Source organism: Maniola hyperantus, chromosome 1, assembly GCF_902806685.2.
Source record: "Maniola hyperantus chromosome 1, iAphHyp1.2, whole genome shotgun sequence".
NCBI classification, from domain to species: Eukaryota; Metazoa; Arthropoda; class Insecta; order Lepidoptera; family Nymphalidae; genus Maniola; species Maniola hyperantus.
In genome coordinates, this window is record NC_048536.1 from 10,830,447 (window position 1) to 10,856,319 (window position 25,873).

General features: G+C 37.0%; 2 protein-coding genes and 1 long non-coding RNA gene across 7 annotated transcripts in view; 2 read left to right on the forward strand and 1 right to left on the reverse strand.

Annotated features, from left to right (window-relative positions):
- The window catches only part of LOC138402988 (uncharacterized), a 320,130-nt gene that overhangs the window by 21,453 nt on the left and 272,804 nt on the right, over positions 1 to 25,873 (reverse strand). The gene's annotated exons all lie outside the window — the stretch shown is intronic.
- Positions 7,038 to 18,868, forward strand: LOC117986255 (serotriflin-like). 4 transcript variants are annotated; one of them, XM_069501929.1, is made up of 6 exons: positions 7,038 to 7,058; positions 10,743 to 10,851; positions 11,301 to 11,434; positions 11,518 to 11,663; positions 15,716 to 15,910; positions 18,552 to 18,868. In XM_069501929.1, exons 1-6 carry the CDS (start codon positions 7,056 to 7,058, stop codon positions 18,778 to 18,780), a joined length of 816 nt encoding a protein of 271 aa, XP_069358030.1. In that variant the 5' UTR covers positions 7,038 to 7,055; the 3' UTR covers positions 18,781 to 18,868. The 4 variants fall into 4 exon arrangements, with proteins under 4 accessions (XP_069358030.1, XP_069358036.1, XP_034828983.1 ...); XM_069501935.1 differs by lacking the exon at positions 7,038 to 7,058 and adding an exon at positions 9,409 to 9,432; XM_034973092.2 differs by lacking the exon at positions 7,038 to 7,058 and adding an exon at positions 9,634 to 9,931.
- Positions 19,061 to 25,873, forward strand: part of Phlpp (PH domain leucine-rich repeat protein phosphatase) — a 29,463-nt gene continuing 22,650 nt past the window's right edge. Inside the window, exons 1-3 of one of the 2 annotated variants that reach the window (XM_034972954.2) lie at positions 19,061 to 20,251; positions 20,580 to 20,770; positions 23,851 to 24,089. In XM_034972954.2, the coding sequence (XP_034828845.2) occupies positions 19,588 to 20,251; positions 20,580 to 20,770; positions 23,851 to 24,089 (1,094 nt within the window). In that variant the 5' untranslated portion in view covers positions 19,061 to 19,587. Of the gene's footprint in view, positions 20,252 to 20,579; positions 20,771 to 22,685; positions 23,395 to 23,850; positions 24,090 to 25,873 lie in introns of those variants that run through there. The other variant, XM_069501274.1, reaches the window with a different exon arrangement.

Consider the following 25,873-nt stretch of genomic DNA (forward strand, 5'->3'; position numbering starts at 1 on the left):
ATTCGCTAATGACAGTTGCCGTTTCACCTTGAAACTAGCAATTTTTGTTTTGGCGTTTGGTTTTGGCGCAATTTATTGACATTTGATCAGCTGATACTAATTACTAACACGCACTTTTAGTACTTTAACGTACTAGGGTAAAGGACTCCAGTAAATGAACGAATACGAAACCTCGAAAAAATCGGTGTACATACATTTAAAAAAACGGGCCGAATTGAGAACCATCTCCTTTTTGGAAGTTGGTTACTAAATGCGAAAGTGTATCTGTCTGTCTGCCAAGGCTAATTTTTAACCCGTAAAATTAGAGAGTTCCCACGGGATTTTCAAAAAGCCTAAATCCACGCCCACGAAATCGCGGGCATCATTTAGTATTTTTTTATTATTTTGTGTATCTATATTATAGTCATAAATTATTTAATAATCAAAAAGAGCAAAAATAATGCGCGGTATTAATTATTGTTATACTTATATTTTTTTATTTAACAGGAAAACTTACAGCTAATTGGAAAAGTAAATTGATAAGAACAGAAGAAAATTGAAGCTGATGACAAGTTTCACAAATAGAATTTATATAAGACTAGCTTATGCTCGCTACTACGTCCGCGTAGACTACATAAATTTCAAACACCTATTTCACCCCCTTAGGAGTTGAATTTTCAAAAAATCCTTTCTTAGCGGATGCCTACGTCGTAGATAGATAGAAATACTTTATTGCACATAAAAAATATTACATAACATGACAAAGAAACTAAAACGAAAAAAAGATTGTATGCAAAGGCGGCCTTATTGCTCACAGCAATCTACCAGGCAACCTTTGGTGAAAGGAGAAACTAGGTGTGTTGGATAGTACTTACACGCAATACAGAAAAATGAAGTAGTATAAAACAATATAATATAATTAATTAATAAGTACCTAACTATTTCAGTAATACATACATAACTATCATACATATACATATCTATTATAAATATCAATATATATACAATCCATAATAGTAATATATATATATTACTCGATTACTCGAGTAGTCGTAATAGCTATCAGCATGCCAAATTTCAGCCCGATCCGTCCATTAGTTTGAGCTGTGCATTGATAGATCAGTCAGTCAGTCAGTCAGTCAGTCACGTTTTCCTTCTATATATTAAAGATCAAAAAACAAAAAAAAACTCGACTGAGGGAGAGAGAGGATAGAGGCAAAAGTAGTAAATGTTTGTCGTATACCGTCAATTGTAACACCTACAGTTGACGATTGATTTTTAAAAAACCTAATTCTACGCGGACGAAGTCGCAGGCATCACCTAGTAGTTTATAAGTCACTTAGGACCTTTGTAAACAGCGTCATACTTACTCATAGGCGAGCAAAATCCGACACGATTTTATTCCGAACGTAGAGGGCTGGCAAAACACCCGACATTTCTTGTCGGCGCCAACACAAAATCGGTTTTAGTCAAGCGTGCATCATATAAAATGTTCTGCCACTGGAACATCCGATTAAAATCCGGGCCCGACAACCGACAAGTGGGAACCGACTCTTACGGAAATAATCGACTGTGATAGACAAACAGACGGAAGGACGGAGCAAATCGAACCATAAGGGTTCCATTTTTAGGGTTCCGTAGCCAAATGGCAAAAAACGGAACCCTTATAGATTCGTCATGTCTGTCTGTCTATCCGTCCGTATGTCACAGCCACTTTTTTACGAAACTATAGGAGCTATACTGTTGAAACTTGGTAAGTAGACGTATGCTGTGAACCGCACTAAGATTTTCACACAAAAATAGAAAAAAACAGTAAATTTTGGGGGTTCCCCATGCTTAGAACTGAAACTGAATATTTTTTTTTTTCATCAAACCCATACGTGTGGGGTATCTATGGATAGGTCTTTAAAAATGAAATTGAAGTTTCTAATATAATTTTTTTCCAAACTGAATAGTTTGCGCGACACTTCCAAAGTGGTAAAATGTGTGTGTGTGTGTGTCCCCCTGTTACTTCTAAAATACTAGAATAATAAAACAAAAAAAAAATATGATGATATTACCATGAAAGTTTGCTTTCACCGAAAATTGGTTTGAACGAGATAGAGTAAGTAGTTTTTGATTTATCGTGCAAAATGTCGATAAAATACGATTGAAGTACGGAACCCTTAGTGCGCGAGTCTGATTCGCACTTGGCTGGTTTTTACGATTATGGTACGGAAACCCTTAAAAACTCTTATTCATAAAAATTTGTATCAGCTGGTTTAATTCCTGGTAGTTTTTATTTATGGTAAAAACCTGTGATTTGTTTATTCACTTGAGTCTTTTACCCTAGAACCTGATTAAACCGACCGCCCCATATCGAAACCCAGTAAATGACATTTTTTGAAAAATCGTTATCTTATGTCATAATTCTTACTTCAATAGTATCTCCCATTATTGTAAGGAAAACAGCATTAAAATCTATACTTCCACATCCATATCTATACTCCATACCTACTTAATATTATAAATGCGAAAGTGTGTCTGTCTGTCCGTCCGTCTGTCTGTCTGTCTGTCTGTCTGCTAGCCTTTCACGGCCCATCCGTTCAACCAATTTTGACGAAATTTGGTACAGCGATAGCTTGCATCCCGGGGAAGGACATAGGCTACTTTTTATCTCGGAAAATCAAAGAGTTCCCACAGGATTTTAAAAACCTAAATCCACGCAGACGAAGTCGCGGGCATCCTCTGGTTTTCCATTATAACAGAAATTTTGATACCTCTAAAGTCTAAACCTACAGTACGCGACAGGTTGAAAAAATGGTAATCGGGGAGGGAACGCCTCGTATACCCGCACAGCTCCTGCGCTAACCCGGTGCAGTCGTGCGCCTTATGACGTGCGGGTGTACGGCGCGTCCCCTTGCCTTATATCCCAATTACCCTCTCAACCTGTCGCAGGCTATAATTATAGTAAGTGCACCTTATACAATGAGAAAACCAATTCAAAGCCTAGTAAGTCGCTGTGACCATTTTAAAAACATAACCCATGATCTAAAATCCAAATCAAAACAGTAAAGACGTTTAATAATGCATTAAAAGTAAGAATAGGAAAGGCAATAAGCTCTATAGTACGCGAGATGAATGATGAGAAAATGACAGATGGAAATCGGGGTATAAGGCAGGGGGTCGCCCCGCACACCAGCACAGCCCCCACGCTAACCCGGTGCGTGATAGCGCGGGTGACGTCCCCACCCCGATTGCCATCTCGACCTGTCACGTACTATAGGTACATGTTAAATGTTTGCAAGGAAAATACTTTGCATACAATAATGTTTTTTCTGCATTATTTAACAAAGTCTAACTACTAGACAATCTACTGAAAATACTTAGTCTTAAAATAAAATAAATTAAATTATCTTCCTGCGATCTCGTCTGATGTCGTTTACAGGGTTTGGATTTTAGGCAGCCGAAATGTCACTGTTGACGCTATCAGAAGACCTAAAGCTTACGGTAGAACACAGAACTGTCATAATTTCAGAGGGCTGAGAGGCAATAAATCTTTTTCTTATAATCCATACTAATAGTATAAATGCGAAAGTGTGTCTGTCTGTCTGTCTGCTAGCTTTTCACGGCCCAACAGTTTAACCGATTTTGATGAAATTTAGTACAGAGTCAGCTTATATTCCAGAGAAGGCTACTTAGGCTACTTTTTATCTCGCAAGAGTTCCCAGGGGATTTTAAAAAACCCAAATCCACGCGGACGAAGTCGCGGGCATCATCTAGTTTTAAATATCATTTTAATTTGAAATAGCCTTAATAATTATTATTAAGGCTTCAAGTTAACAGGTAATGCCAGATGCTTTCAAATTTTTTTTTTCAAAATTTAAGAAGAAGAACAAAGGCATAATCATCATCATCATCATCATCATCATCATCAACCGACAGACGTCCACTGTTGGACATAGGTCTCTAATAAGGTCTTCCTCATGGCACAGTCTTTCACCGCCTGAATCGAGCGGCTCCCTGTGACTCGTTTGATTCGTCTGTCTACCTAGAGGGGGTCTTCGAACGCTGCGCTTTCAGGTGCGAGGTCGCCATTCCAGTACCTTGGGAATTGGGATCGTATTTTGTAAATATATATTGGCTTTTCGAATTACGAGCGCTCATTACCACTTGAAATGAAATGAAATTAAATGAAATGAAATTCAAATATGGATCTGACACATAGGTATAATACTTACTTAGAAAATATTACTGTCTGTCAACATAATCTATGACAACCTCACAACTAGTACGTAATACTACGATAATTTTAAAATAAATTTGAGTAGTGAGCAGGCTTCATTTTGAGATAAATAAATCCCTATTTTATTATTCAACCATTACCAGTACATATAACCACAACTTTCATTCAAAAATAATAAGTTTATAGCGTAATTTTACGAAGAAATGGATGCGCGCAGCTCCGCCCGCCATGACAGCCAAAAGGCTACTGACAGGATTTAGCGCCTGCAAGAAAATGAATAATTTCCGTTCGTTTTAGATTATTTAAGAAATGAAAAACATTTAGTTTAAAACCAATAATTTAAAATGATATGATAACCTAAACAAAGTGTTTTGTGATGGTTTGAATTTAACACGTTTAACCGTTAAAGAAAAAAACAACAAAACAAGTTGATCATAGCAATGTTTTCAACATCAATTCTTCAAAAAACGGGATAATTTGAACAAATGTGATATAGGTCATTATGATCTTCACAAATTGAAGTTTTTTATTACATGTATTTAATAGCTATTAATGCTTTAGGAAAGAAAATCTTTTTCTTCAAATTTACAGCATTTTCGCGATTTGACACTTCCTTTCCCCTTAAGTTAAACTATCACGACGCAACGGAGCAACGGATCGACGTGATTTTTTGTATGGACCTGGAGAGTAACATAAGGTTACTCTTTATCCCGGAAAATCAAAGCATTCCCGCGGGATTTTTAAAAACCAAAATCCACGCGTACGAAGTTGCGGGTAGTCGCTAGTAAGATAGTATTGCTGTTAGGTACTTATTTTATTTGTTAAAAAGTAGAGTTAACAAAGTCATTGTCCCACATTTTCTAACGACTAATCATCGAGCGTCCTAGTTATTAAAAGTAATCACTTCACTACCCAAGCAAGCGTCGAGGCGTCAATTTATAGTTAGAAACTAAATACCTACTTACCAAATCAATTATTGAATTTCATGACTACCATGAGATCTACGCGTACCTACCTACCTATAATACTTAATATATAAATTTTTACAATTTAGGTAGGTAGTTTTAATAAAATACCAACTGTTATTTACCTACCTGCATTCTAATGATTAAATCATTATTTATTTAAATAGAGCAACTAGAAGAGCTGCCATATTATTGTACCTATTCTATTACTATTAAGGGCGCCTTCAAGTTTGCTGCAAAGTGCCGCGAGGAGGCAATGCGGTTGCAGCGCTTTGTAAATCCATAAAATTTCGATCGATAACCTGATGAGCATGTGTAGCACTGCAGTCGTGCGTTTTTATTTATATGGATTTACAAAGCAGCGCGGCCGCAGCGCTGCAGCCACGCTGCCTCCACGCGGCACTTTGCAGCAAATTTGAAGGCGCCCTAAATTTTGATACCATAAGTCGATGGAAGAGATTGTAGTTAATAATAATAAGGCTTAGGTACTTACTTAAATAATAAAAGTCCTTACAAGACTTTCCACCGCCGTTTATCAGCGCTTAAATCACAGACTACAGTGTATAAATGGCTTAAATGCAGCTGGTAAAAAATGTAACCGTAGTAGGTACAACATTTTTTCGTATTTAACTATTATTGCACTATAGGCTAGTTGACACTTTTTTTAAGTAGGTCTTAAATGGTTAATATTTGTCCTATTAGATCAAAAAAATTAACACTTTATTTATTTGCGCCCTAAAAACCGTAAAACTTTAATTTAAAAATATATTTTTCTTAGACAGGTGAAAACACTGTCGGCCATGTTTGGCCGATAGATTATCTGTGCTCTGACGTCATGCATTTGTAAACAACAGCATAACCTCCCAAAGTTTAATAAACATGACTTCTATACTAGTTTACATGAAAAATATAGTAATTATCGTTATTGTATCATCCGAGTATGTAAAAACGCATCGATAAAGACCACAGGAAAGTTGTGGATTAGAGTGCCCAGTGAAATAAATATACGTAACACGCGAAGACTTGCTTAAAGGGATCCTATATGACTAACGACTGCACCCCAAATTTATTTTTGCAAAGATCACTTTGTTGTAAGTCTTACCTAATAACTTATTCAATTTATAAAGAGAAAACGATATTTTTTTACGTTTACTATGAGTTTTTAGAAATATATAAAAACTAGCTTATGCTCGTAACTTCGCCCGCGTGGACTTTCAAACCTCCATTTAACCCACTCAGGGGTGGAATTTCAAAAAATCCTTTCCTAGTGGATACCTTCTCTTTACCTACAAAGAACACACCCTCCAAATTTCATGTATCTAGGACCAGCTGTTTAGATGTTTAGGCTGTGCGTTGATATATAAGTTAGTCAGGACTCTAAATTTTATATATATGGATACTACGTTAGTCCCCGCGTGACATAGGGATGACATTTCTTTGTTTACATATTGAATGACGTCACATCATGGCTGACAGCGTTTTCTGCGTTTCAAATAAAAATAAAAACTGTATTTTTTTAAATTAGATTTATTATCCATCCTGCGTTTTTAATAATTGTTATTGATATATTTCGTTGTCTTAAGCAAAATACTATAATAAATAATCATTTATTGGACGAAATTAGATATGAGTCAAGTAGCCTATTTATGAAACTGTCGTATAATAGGGGTAATTCGAGTGTGAGTTTAAAAGTGAGCCGTAAAAAGGGTTTGTAATTTTAACAGTAGACATCACACGAGTGTTATTATAACGTTGAGAGCTATCGTGCTATTGTTGTTACTTTTAGCATCTTAGCAATAAAGTAACGTGTGTATCTACGTTATATAAATAATAATTATACGAGTACCTACTCGTATAATCATATGTTTTAGATATGTCTGTGATCTATGGTATGCAATTATAACTTCTTACAAAATATTTTAATTGGGATATCAGTACAGTACCTAAATATTTAGAGACAAGTTTTAACAAAAAATACTTATGTACCGTACCTACTACCTACCTACTTAATTAATTTTATTATTATGTTACTAACATAATATAATATGTGAAATACTTATATAACAGGTATACCTATTTAATATAATGAAATTATTTTTATTAATTCCTAACTCTTACTCTGATTTATTTTTAGGGTTCCGTACCTCGAAAAGAAAAACGGAACCCTTATAGGATCACTTTATTATCTGTCTGTCTGTCAAGAAACCTACAGGGTACTTCCCGTTGACCTAGAATCATGTAAATTGGCAGGTAGGTGGGTCTTATAGCTGGCATTAGGGGAAAAATCTGAAAACCGTGAATTTGTTGTTACATCACACAAAAATAATTAAATTGCGGTCATCTATTCGCGAAAAGTGATATTTTTCATCTCTCTCTCCATAGGTATAAATTAGCAATTAAGGATGTTATATCAAATTCTGCCTAGTTATAGTTTATACTTTAGTCGATTTCAGTTCTGTGTTCCATAAGTTTACCTACCTAGTTAGTTTTAAATACTCTGTGCCTAGTTTTTCATACGCATACTATGCCCGTGTGTTGTGGACATAATTCTTTATTATAAGTGTTAATTTCTCATTGGAGACTGCTTTGGTTTAAGTGTTTATATATATATACTATCTAGTTAACTAATTGTAACTGTTTGTCTCTATAAAATAAAATAAATTAAAATTAAATTAAAATGAAATAAAAATTACTTAGTATTTTCAATTTTCGAAGTAAGATAACTATATCAAGTAGGGTATCATATAAAAGGGCTTCACATGTGGATTCTAAAACAGTTTATTTTTTATTTTTATGAATCATAGTTTTTGATTTATCGTGCAAAATGTCGAAAAAATGCGACTGTACTACGGAACCCTCGGTGAGCCTGACTCGTACCTACTTGGCCGGTTTTTTATTTTTAATGTAGGTTATGTTATGCATTGATTTTGTTTTTGATTATTAATTACTATTTTGCTGTAAATTATAATTGATACGTGTAAAGTTCCTTGCCTCTGGGGACGGGCGATAGAACTGCGACCACAGAATATGCGCGACCGATCGAGGTGACAATGGGGGTGGGGACGCCCCGCATACCCGCACAGCCCCCGCGCTAACCCCGGATAGCACGAGTGACGAGCGGGGCGTCCGCCCGCCTCATACCCCCATTGCCATCTCGACCTATCACGTATTATAGAGGTAGGCATTAACACTACCCAAGCGGTTTTATAGATTGTTATTTTGTTTTCGATTGCACATTTCTTTGATATTGTAGTAAGTAGGTAATTATTATTGTTTCAGTAACAAATGGGTAGTTGTAAAATATTTCTGTTTTTCTTCGGTAGGTAGGTACTTAATGTGCACGTGTCAGTTTTTAGAGTTCCGTACCCAAAAAGTGCCAAAAGCTACCCTATCACTAAAGTTCCTGTGTTGGTCTGCCTTTAGGTAGCCAGTGGAAATTTTCACAGAATAGGTACGTGTTACTCTGGCCTCTATCACGGCAAACAAAAAACCGGCCAAAGACTCGCGTTCCCAGGGTTCCGTGCTAGTCGTATTTTTTCGTCATTTTGCACGATAAATCAAAAACTATTATGCATAAAATAAGTAACATTCTAGAATGTACCACAATTTTTTTTGTGATGTAACCACAAATTCACGGTTTTCAGATTTTTCTCCTTAAACTGAACTGCTGTCTGCTATAACACCTACCTACCTGCCAAATTTTGTGATTCTAGAATCTAGGTCTACGGGAAGTACCCTGTAGGTTTCTTGACAGACAAGCAGGCAGACAGGCAGGCAGGCAGGCAGTCAGACAGACAGACAGGCAGACAGACTACGAAGTGACCCTATGAGGGTTCTTTTTTCCTACCATACCTACTATAACTACATACCTTTTTACATACCTACTATAATCTCTATAATATAAAAATGAATCACTAAATGTTGGTCATCGCAAATCTCGAGAACAGCTGAACCGATTTCGCTAATTCTTTTTGTATACTTAATATCTATTCCTTGAAGTATGAGGATGGTTCTTACAGAGAGAAAAAATTAAAAAAATTGAAGCGACTGTTAGGCGGAACGAAGTTCGCCAGGGCAGCAAGTAACAAATAAAAAACATTACAGTTCCGTAGGTACGCGGAGAGTGCCGAATTACATACATATTTGTCAAGCGCTATCTTTTTAGCACCCTGTTTTTGATTATATTTTATTATGTATCACTTTCTAGAATGTTGATTTTATTTTTGATGCGGTTGAACTATTTGAACAAATAAATAATTTTATGTAAGTAACGTTACCTACTCACCTTCCAAAGTACGGAACAGTACGACTCGCACTTGCCCTGTTTTTATATAATAATACGATTTAGACCTATTCAGGTGTAGGTAGGTATAGTTTTTACTCAATTAGTTTTTGCTCGTACTAAAGAGTGTTAAAGATAATAATTTTTATATGTAGGAGCTATGTAGGAGCCAGTTTGTAACAATCGGTTCGGTACCTACTTCGGTCAGCCGGCCACTCAATTTTCATTTATATTTCAATTCCTACACTCGTATGGCGTGGTAGCGAGCTCGCTTCACTTTAAAAGTTTCATTAATTACACAACAAGTACTTGCTTTGCAAGTATTTGCTGTTTGGAACACAGCATAAATATACCTACTTACATATTTAACCAAATTAATAATATTATACCTGGTAATTTAGCGAATGAAGTGTTTTAATAAAATTGATTGGTCATAAATACGCACCTGGATTAATTAAGTATATACCTACTTAATTCAGGGTAAGTGATAAGTATAATCTTATTTTAATAAAATATCTTTATTAATTAAAGTACCTTTATCTCTGTTATTAAAATAACTCAATTAATTATGGTTTTGAAATACCAATACATCTCACAAATTAATATGAACACCCTAAGATATAGTACACGTGAAAATTATTATATGTAGGTACTAGGTAGGTACCTATCTTTTCTTTGTCTTTTTGTGTTCTTCTCTCTTACTAGTAAACCATCTGTCTAGTTTGTTTACTTTTCAATAATAGCAGGAATGCTTGACAAACTGCGTATGTTTTACTAATATTAATGACAAAAAGAACCAATGAATAGCAAATTGATTTTTCAACGCATGTATACCTATAGGTGTTGCGTTTCGTTCATTGTTTGTTTTCAACCGCAACGAATACAATAATTGGTTACAGTGCATAATTCATAATATGCTCATGTCTGCGAAATTTAGAAAATATGTTATTTTTGCTATCTATCAACTTTACCTACTTTTTTTATACATTAGTTAGCGAAACTATTAATATTTTATCTGCTCATTTGAAATTCAATTTTGACAAAATATTATGTTACCAATATTTTATGGTTTGAACTTTGGATTTTAATTCTTATATAAGTTTAGATAAAGTATTGTACGAAACTCTACATAATTAGGTATTTAAACACTCGTGTGAGACTTTTAAAAACGCTCGCCTGTGGCTTGGTTTTTAAACTCACGCTCATGTTTTAATGACCCCTATAATTATGCAAGAATGAAATACAAAAATGCATATACCATACCACTTATAAAATATTAATGCTGTTTTAGGTTTGTACATACCGAACGATGATATCTGGTACCGTTTGTTGGTTGTACTTATTTTTTATCTTCAATGTTATTATGCAACTTCAAAGTGTGACATCCTGGGGAGACAAACGTAAGTTATAATATTCATATTAAGTTTATGATCCATATCTACTACACACTAAAATAATATTATATTTGACACATGAGTAGGTAGGTACCTTCCAGTCTCATTACACGAAAAACGAAAAAAAGAGTGGAAATGCAAAGTGGGCCTGTCCACACCACGCTGACACTTTTTCTTTTGACAAAACAGAGTTTTTTCGAATTTATCGGTATGGGTTTATAAAATTGATGCCTTCAGGCTAGCCCGTACCATCTTAAACTGCATCATCATTGTCATTACCACTAGATGATGTCGCAGTCAAATGTTATATAACTAGTCAAGGAATAAAAATATAATTGAACGCGAATGAGTTTATGGACAAAACCCAATTTCAATACACAAATTGTTTTTTTGACTCTAAATACTTAAATATATATTTATCAGTATATTACAATTTACATTGATTATTCTTTCAGAACTCTTTCCACCAAGCAAAATTCCTGAGAATGGTCTTAGCCCTAGACGATCGGTAGTGAGGCGTAAAATCGTGCTATATCACAATTTTTTCCGAACTAAAGTTCGACCTACTTCCTCTAATATGTTATTAATGGTAAGTCTAAGAATTGAGTAACTAAAAATGTTTGTACGTACAGACCTACCTATCCTTAAAGTAATTTTTTTATAATTTTACAGTCATGGCATCCACTTGCAGCTCAAAAGGCGCAAAAATATGCAGAAAAGTGCATTTTTCTGCAGCACAACGACCCTAACGAAAACGCGGTACCTTATCTTGGCAATTGCGCGCAAAATCTCTTCGTATCGACGCATAAAACACCTTGGTAAGTATCGTAGCATAATATTTTGATGTTCTTTTTAGGGTTCTGCGTCTCCAGAGAAATAAAGGAACTCTTATAGGATCACTTCGTTGTCTGTCTGTTGGTCTGGTCTGTCGTGTCTGTCAAGACAGGTCAAAGGAATCAAAACCTATAGGGTAGGAACTTCTCGTTGACCTAGAATCATGAAATTTGGCAGGTAGCACTGTCTTAAAGTACAATTAAAGGTAAAAATCCGAAAACCGTGAATTTGTGGTCACAAAAAATTTGTGTTATTTCTTGTCCGATGGGACCCTTCCTGTGCGAGTCCGATTCGCACCTGACAATCAAACATTAATCACAAAAGGATTGACGTTTTCGTTATTATTAGGTATAATTCATACATGAATTTAAAATGAAACATGAACTTATCTGACTCAATATGCGATTTGGCGTTGATGTAAGCATACCAAGGATATTTTCTTAATAAATCAATTACTATTGTACACAAATATCTTTCCTCGGGTATGTTAGCTGAAAAACGATGCCAAAACAAAAAAAAAGATAAAATTAGATGGTTTGAAAAGCTTTTCTTAATTTTTTGTTACATTTTAAGTAATCAATTCCTTGAAATTAAAAATCTTAATACACCTATTCAAAGTACGTTCTTTAACAGTACCCAACTACCTAGGTACCTATTCTTAATAAAATTGAAGTAAAAATATATTATCAGTAGGTAAGTAAGTATTATCGATTCTATGAAGTATTATTAATATTTCATAGAATCGATGTTTTTCTCATATCCGGCTGTTATTGGCATGAGTTCTCCAGTCTTCCGGATTATATCTACAGTTACATAATAAGTATACGTACCTAGATAAAGGCGCGATAAGTATTTTTATTACGTAAGTACATCTACCTACACAGACGTTTATCTAGCGTACCTGCCTGAAGACTATGCGGTCCAAATTCACAATCAGGAATTTAACCTATGCTTATTAACTTATTTTTTTTTGCGCTACAACTCTAAAAATGTCTACGTTGTTTTAAAATAATAATTACTAAGTATATTATAAGCTGTGATAGCCTAGTGGTTAGGACGTACCTACGCCTCCTAATCGGAGGTCGGGGGTTCGATCCCGGGTACGCACCTCTAACTTTTCGGAGTTACGTGCGTTTTAAATAATTAAATATCACTTGCTTTAACGGTGAAGGAAAACATCGTGAGGAAACCTACATGCCTGAGAGTTCTCCATAATGTTCTTAAAGATGTGTGTAGTCTGCAAATCCGCACTTGGCCATCGGGGTGGGCTATGGCCAAAACCCTTCTCTTTCTGAGAGGCGATCCGGGCTCTGTAGTGAGCCGGCAATGAATTGATCATGATGATGATGACCTACACATATCTTTATTTTCATAAAAGTTACAAAATATTACAAATACATAAGTAAATCCTAGTTTCCCGTGGTCATTCTACTCGTATATACCTACAGTCCGCGACAGGTCGAAATGGCAATCGGAGTATGGGGGGGGGGGACGTTACTGGATTAGCACGGGGGCTGTGCGGGTGTGCGGGGTCGCGTACTATACCTATATCTTATTTTTTGCTAGACTGTGTTTACTAAAAAGTACCTATCTACCTACGATATTATTAGACGATCTCATTATAAGCATTTACCTACCTATAAGCTCTAAGGTTTTATAAATAAGTCAAGGCTATCAAAATCTAAGATCTCGTGCACAAGATGAAACTATATTATTTATAACGAAGGGTACTCGTCCGTGTTTTTTGTTGATAATCGCATGTTTCCTCGTCTGCCAGTTGTGTTCAAGTTCTCGCGTCACGATCTTCTAGCTATACTTACTTACTGCGAGGATAATGAGGGATTCGTGTATACCTTATTAAAGATTTCACAGACTGACATGGTAATGATAATTTGCCCTTTGTAGTAGTTTAATTTAAATTGCCTACCTAGTTAATGTTAATACCTGCCAGTTTTATTGTATGACTAGTTTAAGTCTATTATTTACTAGTTTCATCTGTCTGGATTAAAACTATAAAATTATTCAAGTTATCAGATAAGTAAGTAATTATGAATCTGGAGTAAATAATATAATAAAGTGGGTATCATCTGTAACAATTAAATATCAATACCATAAGTGTATTAATAAAATTATTGACGATCACAATAGTATTAGACTATTTTTTTTTATTTTATTCAGATACAAGTTAGCCCTTGACTGCAATCTCACCTGGTGGTAAGTGATGATGCAGTCTAAGATGATTGCGGGCTAACCTGGAAGGGGTATGGCAGTTTTTAATAAACCCATGCCCCTTTGGTTTCTACACAGCATCGTACCGGAACGCTAAATCGCTTGGCGCCACGGCTTTGCCGGTAGGGTGGTAACCAGCCACGGCCGAAGCGTCCCACCAGACCAGACCAGAAATTAAGAAATTATAAAATTCCAAACCCCTGCCAGGAATCGAACCCGGGACCTCCCACTATTAAGACCACAGCGCTCACCACTGCGCCAGGGAGGTCGTCAAAATGTACTATGCGTTAGGTACCTACGTAAATTGTTTTTTTTTTCAAAAGGCCGCATATAGTTTGTGGTTGATGGTTGATAGGTAGATAATATCATGGTATTGACTATTGGTTGCAAAGGTTTCACGTTACCTTATGAAAGCCTTATGATTAATTCATGTTTGCATTGTGGTAATAATTTCTAAGAAATATTACAATGTAAATGTACAAATTTTGTAAAGTATAGGTACCTATGTATAAGCAAAAGCTTCTTTGTTTAGTTCAATTGAATCATGTATTGGAATTTGGAATATATAAAGATCAAAGATTATACATATATCACACACCGGCTTTACTCACGTGTTTAGTCGACGTTAGTCCGAGTAGTTTCGAACCCATCCGGGGTCCTTTCTCACAGGCAATAGTTAAGTATAATGGAAATCACTCACGATAGTTTAAAAGCTCAAATCAAAGTTTAGAGCCTCAATAGCTCAACCGGTATAGGAGTGGACTGAAAACCGAAAGGTCGACGGTTCAAACCCCGCCCGTTGCACTATTGTCGTACCTACTCCTAGCACAAGAGGGGAATATTAGTCATTTAACATGGCTAATATTCTTTAAAAAAAAAAGCTTATATATTAATTTACCTCAACTTTTTTAAATTAATTTATCTCTCAATAAATAACTAACTACAGAATTTATTCAAAAATATAGAATCTGTAGGTATTATACTAATCCTACTAATATTATAAATGTGAAAGTGTGGATGTTTGGATGTTTGTTACTCAATCACGCAAAAACGGCTGAACGGATTTGGAATGGAGATAGATTATACCCTGGATTAACACATAGGCTACTTTTATCCAGGAAAATCAAAGAGGTCCCGCGGGATTTTGAAAAAATGTAAATACACGCGGACGAAGTCGCGGGCATCAGCTAGTACATAATACATTTATTTACATATAATTTTATTTTATCTAAAAGAAGAACTAATCTTACGTAAAGTACCTACTTACCTACCTAGGTAAAGTCAATTAGAAGTTTAAAGGTAGCAGACGTGCAAATACACAGGTTGCTATTAGAACGAAACGAACGAAAATACGAAGATAGGCCATAAGAAAAAAAACAAAATCCTGTAATTTTAAAAGTTCGCAATGTATTGCAAATAAAACATCTGACTGACGATGGAGGTGAACGAACGTTGCGTAGATAGGTACCATGGGGTCAATGTCCCACCTACGACGTGGAATTTTGTACGCAATATAATATTACGGGTTTGATAAGTACTAAATAACTGGGGTTTGATAAGTACTACTTAATGCAAATATGAGTATTGGTACCTATTGGATTGTGTTTAGGTAGTATACGTACTACCTATTAGGTACATAAGTTTCCTTCGGTTCCTTCCGGCAATCCTTACGGTCCGACTATATTTTTCCGTCCGTACGTCCGTCTATTACAGTTGCTTATTTTAATAATTACTTGAAAATTGGCCTTATTTTTAAATAATCCTTATCAAGAAGAATAATAAAAGATATTATGCTTGTCTTTTTCAGGTTCTTTGCCCTAAAGTCATGGTTCCTTGAGTATCAGAACTTCACGTATGGATCACCAGTTCGCGACCTGAAGGCGGTGGGCCACTATACGCAAATGGTTTGGGCCACGAGTCACAAGGTTGGTTGTGGCGTGGCCCACTGTGCTGGAGGGCCATGGGGGCAGTTTTATAACTACGTGTGTCATTATTGCCCAGGGTATGTATTATTGGACTACTTTATTAACTACAAAAGCGATGATAGCGATCAAAGAGGATTCGATTGATTCGGGGCTCGATCCTCCATCCAATTTTATCAATTAAGTATCACTTGCTTTAACGGTAAAGGAAAACATCATCAAGAAACCTGCATGCCTGAGAGTTCTTCATAATTTTATCAAAAGTGTGTGAAGTCTGCTAAACAACACTTGTCCAGCGGGTAACTAGATCTAACCCTTTTTATTCTGAGATGAGAACCATGCTGAGTAGTGGGCCGGTTATGGGTTGATGATGCTGGTTAACTACCTACAAAATAAGTTACCACCCTACCGGCAAAGCCGTGCCGCCAAGCGATTTAGCGTTCCGGTACGATGCCGTGTAGAAACCAAAGGGGTATGGGTTTAATAAAAACTGCCATACCCCTTCCAGGTTAGCCCGCTATCATCTTAGACTGCATCATCACTTACCACCAGGTGAGATTGCAGGCAAGGGCTAACTTGTATCTGAATAAAATAAAGTCAGCTCCAAGCACGTCTGTCTGTTTGAAAGTGTTAATGCCGAACGGAGAGGATTTCTGTCTAAGTAAAACATCATTAAAACATCAAGTATCTAAATATCTCATCGAAATTGATACATTTCTGAGAAACAATATATACAAGTCAACGCGGACGAAGTCACTGGTATAGTGACTTCGTCCGCGTTGACTACACAAATTTCAAACCCCTTTTTTACCTCCTAAGCCCTAAGGGGTTGAATTTTCAAAAATCCTATCTTTGCGGATGTCTACCTCATAAAAGCTGTAGCTGCATGCCAAATCTCAGCCCAATCCGTCCATTAGTTTAGATGTGCATTGATAGATCAGTCAGTCAGCCAGCTTTTCCTTTTATGTAGATATAGACATAATAAGAAGGTAAGCATACCAATTAGTTACATAATATAATAAATAAAGTACTTATTATGATTATAATAAAATCTTTACCAATAATAATGACCGTGTCAAATTTCTTCATTTTTACAAAATATCATATTAGTCACAGGCGGCCCCTGACGAATCAAAGCGGTATTGAACTCAAGTGTGACTATTGACGTAGATAGTTGGATAATTCATGGAATCTTTTGTAATAGAAGTACATACCTACATAACAAATTACAGCTGAATTAAGTTTTTTAAAGATTATAAAGTCCTTAACATGCAGCATGCTACCTAAGGAGATAGATAAATCTGTAACAGTTTTAATGAATTAAATTCTGGCAGAATATTACTTATACCTACATCATTATCATGATCAACCCATTGTCGCCGCGTCGGCTCACTATGAGCACTGGTCTCATCTCAAAATGAGAAGTGTTTGGTCATAGTACAGCAAGGCTGGCCAAGTGCGGATTGGCAGACTTCACATACTTGTAAGAACATTATGGAGAACTGCTAGCGATGCAGCTTTCCTCACGATGTTTTCCTTCCCAATAATGCAAGTGATTGCTTATAACGAAATATTCACATAATACATATAAGTAGATACCTACTTAGTAAATCATAAGCCTTAGTAATCAAAAACAAGCCCACCCAATTTTAAAATCTTGTAGAAGTAGATGAACCATAACAATTCGCTTTGACATTCCAATGTTTGCTAAAATCACATTAAAATGTAACAGACGTACAAAAGGTCATTTATTCCTTATTACCTATTCACTATTCTATATTTAAGTATAATGATAGATAAAATTTACCTTCCGATACAAGAATACAAATGGTTGATTTATTATTCTAACCAGAATTAGGTATTTATCATTGGGTAGGGACTAGGGAGTAGGGACTTATAGCCTATAGTCCGTACAAAATGAGTCCTCACGCGCTATTTTTACTCTATATATAAAATTGTACTTTTGATATGGACACAAAAAAATTAAGAGGTTAATTATGAGGAGTTAAATTTTACGCGTTATAGACCTATATATATTATTTGAGCTATATATAATTTCAAACCAAGTAACTTATATGATTTAAAAGATTTAAGAGTAGGTAGGTAAACATGGTTTGTTCAACTAAGAAATTATTATGATTATCGTGAAATAAATAATGAGGCAATCTTTCTTAGACATTAAAGCTGTGAAGTTGGCCTGAAAGCCCGTAGAAAATTTCAATAAAATGTATTGATCGATAACTTTTCGGAGTTATGTGCGTTTCCAGCAATTAATTAATATCACTTGCTTGAAAGCTAAAACCGTAAAGGTTTCATCATCAGATTACAGAATTGAATTACTTCAGCATTTATCAACTCTTTGGTAATCTTGGTCTTAATGACCAAGATGAGACTTTTCAAAAAAATCTGCCATTTGCCATTTCGTTACACGCAGGAATAGTCTGCGACAGGTTGAGATCGCAATCGGGGTATGAGGCGGGGGGACCGCCCCGCACAACCGCACGTCACGGTATTAGCGCGGGGGCTGTGCGGGTGTGCGGGGCGCTCCCTCCCCGATTGCCATTTCAACCTGTCGCGTACCTACTATAACTACCATCACAAGAGAAATTATTTATATATTTTTAATGGAGCGTGCATAGTTTTCATAAACGCCTATAAAGTACGCCTACGTGGCCAACACAAAAGAAATGATTTTGAGTATGCCTTGTATATATTTTTCAGTGGCAACTACGACACCATACTCCAGTACCCGTACAAAGTGGGTAAGCAATGCGGCGACTGTCCAAACCACTGCATCTCGGACGCTCTCTGCACAAACTCCTGTCCTGTGAAAGATTTCTATTCAAACTGTGACTCCTTGCTCAAAATGCCCGGGTTTTGTAAGCAAGGAACTTGTAACGCGACTTGTGCGTGTGGTAATGAAAAAATACATAAGAATCATCCTTGGTAGGATTTTTTAAAATAGTAAGTAAGTGTATTTATACTGTTAGGTAACTAATAAGTAATAGTTTGTAACTGTAAATAAACTTGATTAATTAGGTTCAACTTTTATTTTTTAAACGATTCCTATTTATAAATATGCGTATATTACGCGACAGGTCGAGATAGCAATCGGGGTGGGAACGCCCCGCACACCCGCACAGCCCCCGCGCTTACCCGGTATGGGATAGCGCGAGTGACATGTGGGTGTGCAGGGCGTCCCCCGCCTCATACTTCGATTGCCATCTCGACCTGTCGCGTAGGTAGCTGGCTGGGTATGTTTAAAGACTATTTTGTTTGAAACTCTTTATCAAACTGGTAATTTATCATTACCGAGAGATGAGAGTGCTTTGCAAACCGGGAATCACGACTGAAATAATAATGCGAACACACACGATGCGAATCTTCTTGTACACAGGATGACAAGAAGATTTGCAGCAGCTATTGGAAGCAGCATATTGGAAACTTATAGGAAAATTTGAAATGTTTTGGGACTTATTTTATGGTATTTCATTTCTTTGAAGAGGGGCGAATGGTCTCGAACACAACAGGTGAGTCAGCAGGTGGGGTGTGTGACGGTGCGGAACCAAGCATTACGCTTGACGCTCTCTTATCCCATTTTATTTCATACGTATTGCAACTTTAGAACCATTATAACGGATATGGGACACTATTTAGAAAATAAAAGTGAATTGAAAATAGCGTAACGTAACCTTAGTAAAAGTTTCTTAACAATTAATTTACATTAAGATGTCGATATTATGTAAATTAGACTTGCATGTCGTATTCCCGACTGACCGAACGACATGTTTCCCACCCCCACTACGGTCGACCCAATTGTAATTCAACGGCATGCTCCGGCTGGCGGACTCGGGCACGGGCATTGCGGTGTCCGCCTCCGCGCCTCGCGTCCATCCGCGCCATGGTCTGTGACGACGGCCTCCATGCCTCATCGCCTTCCGCTCCCCGCAAATCGCTTCGGAGACTCGCTTCCACGCGAGGGTTTAAACCGCGTTCTGATTTTACCTGGATACGCGTGTTTGATGGCCTCGAGCCATACGCAATTGATACGCCCAGCAAACTCGTCAAAGTATCCCCAAACACGACCGTCGAAGATGTCAACAAGAAACTTGGCTTCAATGAGGAGTTAACGCTTTGGATGCAAATTGGAGGAGAAAATTCCCGGCGCTTGGAGTTGAACGAGTTTCCTTTACGAATTCAGGACCAGTTCTTGGCTAAAACGGGATGGACATCAGAAGCTAGACGGTTGAGGCTGGCGGTAGACCCAGAACTGCGTCATACTCTTCGTTGGTGTGCAGGCCCTGCGAGCCGGTCCAGTGGAGTGCTACGTTCAGGCACTGTACACGTTCTCAAGGGTCACGTATTCCCACAATGGAAACCAAGACTTGCCCATATTCTAGGATCACAACTTCATACATGTGGTGAGTAAACAAACGTTACGTCTAAGTAGGCACCTTTTTATGTAATATTGCGTTTTGCGTAATGTAAATAAATAGTTATTTACATTACGCAAAATGCACTATTAGGTACAATGCATTGATGCAACAAGAATACCATAAATTCAGTTAATCACAACAATTATTATTGTAATAATGATTGATGCAGGTTTTCCGCAATCGACCAGCTGACTTCTGATACGCACTTGACTAATTTATTTGTAGAGCTTTTGAAATAAAGTTCTAAGTAGTTTTACTAAAATCCTACTAAAACCAGGTTATTTATGTCAATTCGTATTATTGTATATTACAGGCATAGCTTGGGACATGTTGGAGTTGAGCGGTGGTACCATCGAGTTCTGCCAGCCAAAGGCCCAAAAGCTGGTGCTCTGCGTCAAACCACGTCATCAAGGGAATAGTTTGTTTGATGCTGGGATAAACCATCTCTTCCTCGGGTTCAACACCGTATGGGAACGTAACATGTGGTTCTGCTGGTTAACAGAGGTATATTTTACCTATGTATTCTTTTTAGGGTTCCGTACCCGCGCATGGGTCCTAACGGCACCGTATTACTAAGCCTTCACTGTCCGTTCGACCGTCCGTCCGTCCGTCTACCTTGCAACGGGCTGTACCTATCTCGTGAACCGTAATAGGTAGAGAGTAGAAATTTTCACAGAATGTGTATTTCTATTGCCGCTATAACAACCAATACTAAAAATTTAAAAATGACTGCCATGAAAATTAAAAAAAAATTAAAAAGTAATTTTTTGTCCGATGGTAAGGAACCCTTCGTGTGCGAATCCGACTCGTATTTGAGTTTTGACTGATTAAAATTTTTTGTTATCTTGGTTTGGCTTGCCGAACTATCTTCATAATATTGTAATCTTCTTGAATCTTGCATTAATTTGTAAGAGGCCTTATAACGATGGCCGCGTGGATTTAGTTTTTTTAAAGATTTCTTGGGAACTCTTAAATTTTCCGGCATGAAAAGTAGCCTGTACCACTTTCTAGGTTTTTAAGTATAACCATGCAAAAAATTACGTTGATCCGTGGCTCCTTAGGCGTGATTGAAGAGTAAATAAACAAACACACTTTCGCATTTATACTTACTATGGGTATAGTGAAGTGATTGCTCGGTGAGTAATTGGATCGGTGGCCCGGCTTCACTGTGGTGTGGTGATCTACGACCAAAGACTCCCTCCTATAAAACACTATGAAATATTTATGTCCAGGTATAGGTCTATGGTCTAAGGGTATTTTGTCTTGAAAAAAAAGCATGGAAAGTTCTACAAAACCATGATTACAAATTAAAATACATTCAAATTACTCTACTATCTTTACGAAATGCGCATGTCTATAAAATGCGAAGATTTCAGCAGATTGGGCTTTGATTCCGGTACACTTCGCAAACTAACAATTCTTCAACGATCGCTACAAATTGCTAGAAATCTGCTCACTCAGTCAACTCTGTGACATTTCAATGAATAATTTGATAAAGCTTAGGGTGTGTAATCTTGCCTACATCTTATTATCTAAGTACGTAACTCCATTAAGAGCTCAGTAAAAAATTGCCTGGGACGCTTCATTATTTTGCATAAAGAGCATCGTTAGCACTTTTACCTACGTACTTTCTACGTATTGTTTTGTGTTTATATAACTAAAGCATAACAATATAACATCTATGTCATTACGGATTATAAAACATATATTTCACTAAAATAATGATTAACGTAGTAATTATAATATTCATATACTCTACCTACTTAAGTATTTTGAATAATTCTTCAATCACAAAGTGTTATAATGTGTGTATTTAAAAAAGTATTTGCTTGCGACTACGTCCGCGTGGATTCCGTGGCAATATTTTTTATGGGATAAAAAGTATCCTATATATCCGTCGCCAGCTATGTTCTTGCCAAATTTTATATAAATGTGTGGGTGGGTATAATTAAATAATTAAAGTTGAATGTTCTATAAGTTTAATAAATTAATAAATGAAAATAAACTACTTATTGTAGCAGATACTTTTAGGGTGCCGTACCCGCAGGGTGCTAATGGAACCCTATTACTAAAATTCCGCTGTTCGTCCGTCCGTCTGTCTGTCAGCGGGCTGTATCTCGTGAACCATAATAGGTAGAGAGACCTGAAATTTTCACAGGTTGTGTACATATTTCCATTGCCACTATAACAACAAATACTAAAAATTTAAAATAAAATAAAGGTGTTATTTCTTGTACGATGGTACAGAACCATTCCTGTGCGAGTCCGACTCACGCTTGACCGATTTTTTAAACTTGAATGTGTTCAATTGAATAGAATATGTAGGTAGTAGGTACGCCACCCTACAATGATGCTTGTTACGGTCGACATCCGAAATGTCTACAGCTTGAGCGCCTCCGACCTGTCAGTCAAAGCGGCACATAGCATTAACTCCGACGCGCTCTTTCGCGACACCAACCACGTCTCATGACAAACCGAGAAAACACTAAATCAATTTTACATAACCGACATAGCTATAGAAATATAGTCAAACAAACTATTAAAAAATGTTTACTTTTTAATCAGCAACGGAGATTGAAACGTATACAAGACGTACCTATGCGCATACTTAAATACAACACGGTGATGTCCTCAAAATTCCAAGTTTAAGTTCAAGCAAGCTTTGTAATGACCGAAGCCGAAGGAGGCGTGCAAGGACACTAAAATTGTCGAGTGAACATAACCGTGATTGGAATTTTAAACGACTTTTAGAATGTTTCGTAGTCTTTGAGCGTACCATTGGTCGGGTTCGTCGGCCGCGCTGTGGTCGCGAATAGAGCTTACAAGTCGCTTACTAGTTCAGCATTAATCTTGTTTCCGTTTTCGGAATAACAATATTATGTAAATTAGCTAAGTAGTACTGATATTCTAAGTAAAAGTAATGACACGAGATTCTTCATAATAATTTTCACTAAATTTAGTAACAGATCTATTAATTAATGTGTGTATTGTACCAAATTGTAATGGTGGAAAATAATAAAATGAAGTGCGAAGAGGAGGAGATTGATAGTTTAGATGTGTTTTCTCAACAAAGTGCTATATTTATGGACAGTTTAGAACCTACGTACAAAGAAAAGTGTGAAAACTTGGTATGTTTGTAGTCTATCTAGTATAATCATTACTTCCGAACTAAGTATACCTACCTCTATTCCCTTCCCAATTGATATAAATATGACAATTTAAAGCTGTTGGTGATGTTAGTTGCCAAATGGCGAACACCCTATCCTTATCTTGAATTAATTTGCAGATTTAGTAGGTATAAGGCATTTTAACAAAGACTGTTAAATCTCTCTATTGGGTAGGTATGACGGTCTAGAACTAGACCGTCATACTTGCGCCCAAATTACTTAAAAAATCTGTAGTTTTGTAGGAAGTACGTAAGAGCCTAAGTTGGAAGCTCTGGATTTAAAAATCTTTGTTAATTAATCTGGTACGTACTAATACTTACATCTAATGGTTATCAGCATGACGGTTGTCATCATTCGTTCATCATTATCATCGTCATCATTTTCATAAAAACAATCAATTAATTATTGTTTCCCTAGGGCACTCAAAGCACCCAACCACCAAACATCCTGGACCTCAGCGGGGGCGGTCGCTCCTGCCTGCCAGTAGCGCTCACGCAGCATGCTTCGGACGGGTTTGCGGTGCGCGTGCTGCGCATGCGAGGCAATGCGCTACCTGCCGTACCGCCGCAGACGTGCACGCTGCAAGCCCTTACGCACCTGGATATTAGTGAGAACAGGATCTCTGAGCTGCCCAAAGAAATATGCCTACTCGCACAGTAAGTACCTTTCTGTTTCCCCAATAAAACACCCTAAACGTTTTGCTGTATCCAAACAGCATCAACATCATCAACCGATAGACGTCCACTGCTGGACATAGGTCTCTTGTAGGGACTTCTACACACCATGGTCTTGTGCCGCCTGAATCCAGCGGCTCCCTCTGACTCGTCTGATGTCCTCCGTCCACCTTGCACGATGCAGAGGGGTCTTGCAACCCACATGGTTAGCGACCATGTCTAGGATCCATATGTCATTACTGGCAACACGCACTGTTCGAAGACTTATTGGTCTTCATAATATAAGCACTGAGGAATTTTGGACAAGAAGACATCTCGAAGCTTCCTGAACACTGCCAAGCCGAGTTGGATTCGGCAGCTGACCTCTTTCTCGAAATTGGACCTACCTAACTGGATTGTGTCCTAGGTGTACATACCTACTCGTGTGCACTCGAGTGCAGAGTTATTTTTATTTACTAGCTGATGCCTGCGACTTCGTACTCGTGGATTTAGGTTTTTAAAAATCCTGTGGGAACTCTTAAATTTTCTGGGATAAAAAGTAGCCCATGTCCTTCCCCGGGATGCAAGCTATCTCTGTACCAAATTTCGTCAAAATCGGTTGAGCCGTGAAAAGCTAGCAGACAGACAGACAGACACACTTTCGCATTTATAATATTAGTATGAATGAAGCTCGTTCCAGGATTCAGCTGTACCACAAGAAAATTAAAGTTGAAGAAAAGTAAAGATTTTAGCCTAAACGAAGTCTTTAGCTTACTAGGTCCGACTTGGCGACGCGATGCGAATAAACTGCCGTTGGTTTTTATGGTTTTTATTATGATAGATAAATTGATAATATGTAAATAAGGTACCTTTCTCCTTTCTTAATATGGCAGAGATGGATTGGATTAAAGTAGACCACATTGTGCGTCACTAATTTATATACTTACTTATCTTTGTAATTAGATTTCACCTTAATTTAACTGTTCATAGGTAACTTGGGACCAAATAGGTTGTTTTTATAACTATCACTCTATTACTCTATTATCTAAATATACAAAAAGAAAAGGTGACTGACTGACTGACTGAGCTATCAACGTACAGCTCAAACTATTGAAGGGATCGGGCTGAAATTTGGCATGTAGCCTGTAGGTAGCTATTAGGTATGACGTAGGCATCTGCTAAGAATTTTTAAATATTCAACCCAATGGGTGAAATAGGGGGTTGAAAGTGTAGTCCACGCGAACGAAGTCGCGAGCATAAGCCAGTTAACTTCATAAAAGTAAAGAAGTTTTATCAATTTAACGCGTAAGTATTTCATTTTAATGTAAGACTAGCTGTTGCCCGCGACTTAGTACGCGTGGATTTAGGTTTTTAAAAATCCCGTAGGAACTCTTTAATTTTTCGGCATAAAAAGTAGCGTACGTCACTCTCTATGTCTTAAACTATACCCATTCAAAAAATCACGTCGATCCGTTGCTCCATTGCGACGTGATTGAAGGACAAACCAACAAACAAACACTTTCGCATTTATAATATGGGTAGCGATTGGTCCCATTTGATGAATGAATGGATGAATTTAAGAGCCTCAATAGCTCAACCGGTATAGGAGTGGACTGAAAACCGAAAGGTCGACGGTTCAAACCCCGCCCGTTGCACTATTGTCGTACTTTCTCCTAGCACAAGCCTGACGCTTAGTTGGAGAGGAAAGGGGAATAGTAGTCATTTAATATGGCTAATATTCTTAAAAATAAAATAAAAAATGGATGAATGATTAAGAGTAGGTAATT

What these genes read in the sequence shown, in the direction of transcription:
- LOC117986255 (XM_069501929.1), top strand. An exon ending in TCGACGCATAAAACACCTTG is followed by an intron (nt 11,664 to 15,715) that starts GTAAGTATCGTA and finishes TGTCTTTTTCAG; the next exon opens with GTTCTTTGCCCTAAAGTCAT. An exon ending in GTGTGTCATTATTGCCCAGG is followed by an intron (nt 15,911 to 18,551) that starts GTATGTATTATT and finishes TATATTTTTCAG; the next exon opens with TGGCAACTACGACACCATAC.